The sequence below is a fragment of the Carlito syrichta genome, unplaced genomic scaffold, assembly GCF_000164805.1.
Source record: "Carlito syrichta isolate Samal-C Ts95f unplaced genomic scaffold, Tarsius_syrichta-2.0.1 Scaffold311737, whole genome shotgun sequence".
NCBI lineage: Eukaryota > Metazoa > Chordata > Mammalia > Primates > Tarsiidae > Carlito > Carlito syrichta.
In genome coordinates, this window is record NW_007255833.1 from 48,613 (window position 1) to 56,187 (window position 7,575).

The 7,575-nt window shown below is 42.6% G+C and overlaps 1 protein-coding gene across 1 annotated transcript in view; it reads left to right on the top strand.

Annotated features, from left to right (window-relative positions):
- The window catches only part of LOC103271527 (DNA repair-scaffolding protein-like), a 194,703-nt gene that overhangs the window by 22,768 nt on the left and 164,360 nt on the right, over positions 1-7,575 (top strand). The window contains exon 4 of the mRNA XM_021718036.1: positions 4,813-5,063. Within this exon, the coding sequence (XP_021573711.1) occupies positions 4,813-5,063 (251 nt within the window). The remainder of the gene's footprint in view (positions 1-4,812; positions 5,064-7,575) is intronic.

A 7,575-nucleotide genomic window follows, 5' to 3' on the forward strand; every position in this document is an offset into this window, starting at 1 on the left:
AGAGAGAAATATTTCTCAAATAGTTTTTCCATCTTTGGATGATTAAACTCAAAATGGTAGCATCAAATAACTTGTCCAAAGTCACTAAACAATTAAATAGTTGAGCTGAGATAAAAAATAAGTCTGCTTTGTTTCAAAGCTCATGGCCCTTCTTTCCCATCAATCTCATTCTGCAGTGTAGGGATGAAATACAAGCTTGAACCTATGAACCTGCTGTCACCTTTGACCTGTCTTTGACTATTCCCCCTACCCTCTGCACACTGGACGCACATGTCTTTGCTCACATTTGTTCATGCACACAGCATCCTCATTAAAAGATCATGTGCTCCTCATTATAAGACTCCGTCCAAGATCGCTGGTGTCTGGTGAGCCCATAGGTCCTCTGAATCCTCTTTGTGTTCATGTGAAGACAGTCCCTCTGTGTTCATTTGGGGCTATAGGCTTGAGGAAAGTTCTGAAATACAAAATGCTAAAGCAGTGACTTGTAGTTATCTTTTCCTAAAGGTGTTCATTTCATCTTGGTTCCTGTTATAACTGTAGAATATGTAACTGTTATAACATGAAGAATACATGATTTGCTCTGCTTGTTAAGACATCTTTTTTTTGAGTTGGGGTCGAAGAATACATGATTTGCTCTGCTGGTTAAGACAACTTTTTTTTGTTTTTTTGTTTTTTTGAGCTGGGGTCTCACTCAGTCACCCAGGCTGGTGTGCAGTGATGATCACGGCTCACCACAGCTTTGACCTCCTGAGCTCAGGCGATCCTTCTGCCTCAGCTTTCCAAGTAGCTGGGACTATAGGCAAGGGCTACCATGCCAGGCTGATTTTTTTTTTGTAGAGATGGGGGTCTAACTGTGTTGCCTAGATTGGTCTCAAACTCCTGGGCTCAAGCAATTCTCCTGCAGTGGCCTCCCACAGGACTGGGATTTGGGGCCTGAGCCATCACACCTGGAAAGCATTTGTCTTTTTTATTGTCTGCTGGAGATATTATTTGTTGTGTTCCTTATTGTCTTTTATATAGAAATCCTCTTAGAAATCAAGGAAAAAAAAAAACAAACCTGGGCATGGTGGCACATGCCTGTAGTTCTGGCTACTTGGAAGGCTAAGGTGGTAGGATTGTCTGAGCCCAGGAGGTCGAGGCTGTGGTGGCCATAAGTGTGCCACTGCACTCCAGCCTGGGTGACAGAGTGAGACCCCCAACTCAAAAAAAAAAAAAAGAAAGAAACCAAGAAAAAAAGTACAAAATTTAAAACAAAAATACATATGTAAATTACTATAGGGTCTAAAAAGAATAACTTACATTTACTACATGCCTAATATGTTAGGTATTATTGCAGCATCGATTTGAAGAAGCATAGGCATAGGGAAGTTAAGAAAATTGCCTAAGGTAGCCTGCTTAGTGAAGAGTACGGCTGAGACCACAAAAAATGTAAGGGTCAAATGCTACCTTTATCGGTACTTTCTAGGCTACTACTGCCCCAAGTGATCTTTCTTTTCCATTACTCATCTACAGTACAGTGCATTTGGAATTGCCCAAAAATGTTTTGTAATTTTAGTTTAGGTTTTTTTTTTCAATTTTTAAGTTGATTATAAGTATGCAAAAGCAAGGATAGATTTGAAAATTGTCTTTGTATTACTATAGCAGCTAAGATAACACAGGTAGTAGGTGTTCAGTGTATTTCTTTTTTTTTTGAGTTGGAGTCTCACCCTATTGCCAAATCTAGTTCAGTGGCACACGCACGTCCACCCCAGCATCCACCCACTGGACTCAGGCAATCCTTCTGCCTCAGCCTTCCAGGTAGCTGGAACTGCAGGCATGTGCTACCATACCTGGCTAATTTTTTTATTTCTTATTTTTTAAATTTAGTGTAGAGATGAGGTCTCGCCAAGTTGCCCAGGCTGTTTTCGAACCCATGGGCTCAGGCAGTCTGCTCACCTCAGCCTCCCAAAGCGCTGGGATTACAGTCTTGAGCCACTGTGCCTGGCCCAGTGTATTCTTATATATTTGCTAGTTCTCAATGAAGAAGTGATAGCTTAAACCAAAAGCACCTATAATTTATTATCATGGTTTGATGCTTAGAAACTCCACAGTACTACCTGAGGTGCTATTAAATCTTGCCACTCTTACTGCTATTGAATTCTTTACTGAAGAAATTCATTTGGATTTTGTGATTTTTTTTTTTTCATGATTTGTAACTACAACATTGTTATGCCCACTATGCTATCCTTTTTGTGAAAGAAAATAAAATATGCATGTTCAGACTTACTAAAATAACTAGCAGGTCTATTTTCACTTCACCTTCCATTTATTCTTTAAGATACATTTTTACCAAGGTGCCATAGGTTTCTTATATCTGTTTAGTCTCTCTTTTGTCATATTCAAAATACTTTTCTGTCTCTTTTCAGCTGAAGACTGCTTGAATGTTGACAACATTCTCTAGGTTTCAAGCTGGGTCTTCTCCTTCAGAGTTTTACATAGACTTTCATTTAGACAATCTTTCTTCAACTCTCATGCCATTACACACTGTTTCTCATCTTATGATTCCTGAAACTGTATCTTTATTCCACAGTACTCTTAACACTGCAGACCCATAGAGCCACTGCCTATTGGTCAGTTTTTCCTTCTCTACCTGATAGGCATTGTAACATTAACGCATCCAAACCAGATTCAGATTAGCAACTTGCCACCAGATGTATGTCTTGATACTGAATTTGGTTGTTGCATTTTTTCCCTTGTTTTTTTTCCCCCAAGTCCAACTCTCTCTCTTCCAAATAGCACTCGGGTCGTCTTTATGTTGTGTTCTCATTATGGAAGAGTTTTCTAGTTAGCTGCCTTCCCTCCCTGCCATATGGTTTCCCCTCTGTCCCATATTGTGGTTTGTTCTTCAGAATGTTGTTTGGACGACCATTCCACGTTTAACATCTGATGTTGTGAGCCCTTGTTTAAAGCTGCCAGCGGTCCCAGCTGCCTCAGAATATGGACTCTAGTCCTCCTCTTTCTTCTCCCTGGAATGTACTCCTCCCCTCTGTGTCTAATTAATACTTGGCATTCAGCTGCAGGTGGCAGATCCTGGGAAGCATACCTTTTCCACCACTGTAACTCTTCTCTTCCCTTGTGCCTTACCTGGCTTTGCCACTGCTGCTAGGTGTTCTCCTTGGAGCCTAAGCAACACCTCCATCGCAGTACTTCTGCCACATTTTATAAATGTTTGGATTGGGCCTCCCCCATTCCCACGAAGTGAAGTGACACGATTCCTTTCCACATTTGCATGTCCCTGGCCCAGACTGCCTGTGATTGGCTATTTGTTGACTCATTTCTAGGACAGTGGTTCTCATGGAGGGATGGTTTGCCCCAGGAGACATAGAGAAACATCTGGATATCTTTTTGTTTGTTGTGATGGGGCAAGTAATCCTGTCATCTTCGTGAGCAGAGGCCAGGGATGCTGCTAAATACCCGCTAGTGCACAAGAGGGCCCCACCACACAGTCAGGCCCCAGATGGCAAGAGTACCTGCTCTAGGACGAGGTGCAAGAAAAGAGCTTCCTTTCGGTCTAAACTGCTCTGATTCTTTTGGTGGCTCCTTTTGAATATTTGTTCAGAAGCTTATCTTTTTGAAGGAACCTGTGCCCTAGTGTTTATGGATGGGTTGGCAGGTACCTGAAGCGATTTTTTGGGGGGTGGGGGAAATAAAACTGAAATGGTGAAGACCGTGGAATTAAACTGTTCATTTACTTTAGAAATCTGTTGTTGACTTGTTTGTATTGTCAGTAGGCCTCATAGAAAGTGGGATTATGGGATGAGATGGTCTTTTTTAAGACTGTTAAAAATGATTTAGTTATATAATCCTCAGAAAAGGCTTTTTGTTTTATGTAGATTAGCAAGTGATGAAGACTAGTGTTACCCTGCAACACCAGAGTACTAAATTAGGTCTCCCAATATACACTGGATATTAGAATATTGAAGGGTGAATTTTCCTGACACAGAACAACATGGAAATGACCTACAAAACCAAGTCATGGGAAAATTAAACCCTATCAGGCCTAGACGTTTTAGTGTGTATCTAGACAGAGGCAGAAAAAATCAGAAGAAGTTTTTATTCTTCCCTCCAGGGTTAACCATGTGATATGAATTATTGTTTTATAACCCAGTTTTTATAAAAATCTTACTTTGAAAGTTTAGAAATTTAAGTAGGAGAAAGAAATGTTTTAGCAAATGTTAGGAAAAAGAGAGCGACTCATATTCTTAAATAGTTCTTGTTGATATTTGCAATTTCAAACTAGTTTCTGAAATATCATATTGGAATTGTGTGGGGGAAAGTCAGGTTTATATCTTGCTGTTGGAGATGACTTTGGCAAACTAAGTAGTTTATACCTTAAGAAATTTGGTTTATGAAAATAATGAAAATTTAGTTCCATGTTAAATTTTAAAATCTGAGAAATTCTTTTTTCCAACAGGCATCAGGTTGTAATAACTAGATTCGTGTAATAACTAGATTCGCTCTCAGATTCGTGTTTCTGGTTCAGTTTTGGAGACTGCTGTGCACATGGCACTATCTTTTAGTTTGCTAAAAGAAGATTCAAGCATTTGTAATGATTTCAGTGGGTTCTATGAGAGAGCCTGTTTTATAGTTAATTTAATTTCTTCTTGTCTTGGTTACTTTTGGATTTTGTGTCAACACAGAAGTTTAAGCTACTGTTTAAAAAACTGTGTTGGGGAATAGAGTCATAAAAGAATAGGATGATTGATGTTTGTAAATATGAACTAGAATTAAGAATTCTTAATATTTAATTGCATTTCTCTTTATTTTTTCCAGTCAAGTTCTACAGAAATTTTGGAATATTCATCAGATAGTGAAAAAGAAGTTGACTCGGAAAATGTCCTATTCATTGATTCAGAATCCCCTCACAAATACCACATGGAGTTTGGATTGGATACAAGACAGGTTATAAAGAGACTGATAGACCCAGGGGCAGAATCGACAGAGACCGTCTTGTATACACCCCAGAAACGGACACCTAAGTATCCCAGGACTCCAGAAAGTTCAACAAAGAAGAAACTTTTAAGGTTAAATTATACCTTTTAAAATACTTTTTGCTAGTTTTCTCTTTCTTTGTAAATCCAAATATCAGCCGGGCTTGGTGGCTCAGCCTGTAATCCTGCGCTTTGGGAGGCTGAGGTGAGTGGATAGCCTGAGCCCGAGGGTTTGAGACCCGCCTGGGCAACTTGGTGAGACCTCATCTCTACAATACATAAAAAAATTAGCCGGGCGTGGTAGTGTGCCTGTAATTGCAGCTACTCGGAAGGCTGAGGCGGAAGTATTGCTGGAGCCCAGCAGGTTGAGGCTGCAGTGGCTGGGAGCGGCCACTGTACTCCAGTCTGGGCGACAGAGTGAGACTCCAACTCAAAAAAAAAAAGAAAATCCAAATATCTAAAGTGTTCATTTTAAAATTATCGTTTACTTGGGAAGGAAAATTGGCAGAATAGAATTGTAATTTCAATACGCAGTTATTGAGTTCTAAATTCTGGAGCTGATTTATGGAATTGTTCTTCTAAGTTGAACATTCATGGCTTCTAAGTCATGACCAGTTAATGTGGCTGTCTTCCTTGATGGAGATTTGTTCTTTTAGTTATCACATTTTATTGAGTTGTGGTTCTGTCCTTAAATAACTTATAAAGAGGGAAATAGAAATAAATTCAGACCATGTCAGACTACTTTTATGGGTTTGGTGTGAGAGATCAGCTGGGGCAACACTTGTAAATGCGAAGAGGTGTGAGAGAACAGAGACTCAAAGTCCAGAAGCAGCTGGTGTGCCGGTGGAGTGTCTGTGTCACTGGAGTGTCAGTCGGGGTGGACCATGGCCATGGCAGGACTGTCCCGAGCCTGTGTAGTATGAGATGTCTTTGTGGTTGAAATAACAAAAACAACGTGAAGCAAAAACTCAACAAAAGTGAGAAAGAGAACCTGTGGGGAGCAGTGCAACAAAAGCAAAAGTAGTAGAGAGTTTCAAGGAAAAGGAGTTTCAGTAGAAAGGTGGCAATGAAGAGCACTGGTTTGGGGGTCTCTTGGTCATGAGAAAGTAAACCTGACGTGCACCGAGGAGAGCCCAGGGGAGGTGTCAGGGGCCCGTGACTGAGGGAAGGCTAGGGCCTGAGCAAGGAGGAGACTGGGCCATGGCTCTTGTGTGGGGTGTGGGGGCTTGGGACCAGGAGGGAGGCTCTGACTCTTCTCTTCAGAATTGCTAGTGGCCTAAAGGAGATCTAGCTTCCTGAGGTTGCAGAGAATAGGGAGACTGACTTTGAGAACAGCGGGGTTCCCAGTGGGACAGAGAGGTCGGAACCAGAGCTCCATCAGTGCCCTGGAAAGAAGGTGAAAGGGAGGGTGGGAGAGAAGAGGCTTGAGCACAGTAGAGGAAGGAGCTTAAGGATGTGACTGAGTCTAGGGGGGAGGGCAGAGCATGGCGAGGCAGTTCATGTCCAGTCACCATGTTTTTTCCCGCAAAGTATGACATAAGGCCTCATGCTCCAAATGAGAAGTGGTGACCTTAAAAGAAAATGGTGGTGGTTTGTAGTAGTCTCTGGGGAGAAAGGAAAGGAAGCCATTAAAGGGATTTGCATGCCCTTATTGGTGAAGGCAATGCCACGCGATTACAGAAATCATGCCCCCAGCCCTGCTGAGGGTCTATTGCATGCCAAGTGCTGTCTCATGCCCTGGAGTGAACAAATGGAATGGTGCTTATGCCAGTGGGTGAAGGTGAGCACTGAGTGAGGGAGAAGGCTGATGGGGAGCCAAGAAGTAACGTGGAAGTGAAGTCAGAGGAGACAGATGTTATGGGAAAGAGCATAAAAAGAGAGGGGTGGAGAAGGGCCAGAGGTGGGAGAGGGCATTTCTGTTTTAAGCTGGCTCAGGAAAGCCCTGAGAAGGTGATGCCATGAGCAGCTGGAAGCACAGGGCTGCCCTTTCCTGGGATGTGGCAGGAGGGCTCTGCTGGGGAGTGGCCGGTTTTGTTTTTGTCTGTGTAAAGGGAAAGTCATGGGGGTTTTGACCATTTTCAATTAGACATTGTACATCTGAGTAGGAATACAAGTCTGGACTTCATAGGCAAGCCTCGTGCTGGGGATGAGAATTTGCAGGCTTCAGTGTCCAGATGGTTTTGAGCTCGAGCTGGGTCAGGTTATGGGATCCAGTGCAGGGTAAGAGGAAAGTTTATCTGAGAGTTGAGCCTGGGTGCTCTGCAGAGGTCAGAGTGTGGAAAAGAGGCAGCTGAGGGAGGAGCCAGCACACGGGAGCACTATGTCCTGGAGGCAGGTGAAGAGGATAGAGGGCGGCGGCACTGCTGGAGGCCGCAAAACTGACTGCTGTGATTCGTGGTGGAAGGCAGGGGTTGGAGCCATCTCAGGGGAGTGGCCAGGCGAAGAAGACTGTTGTGCATTCAAGAGAGGGTGGAGAGAGAGAGAGTAGACAGCGTGTTGGAACTCTGGGCAGTTTTGCTTTAAGGGGAGCAGATCAATAAGTGTTAGCTGGAAGGGAGTGTGAGAGTCGAAATTTCTTTCTTTTTTTTTTTGAGTTGGAGTCTCA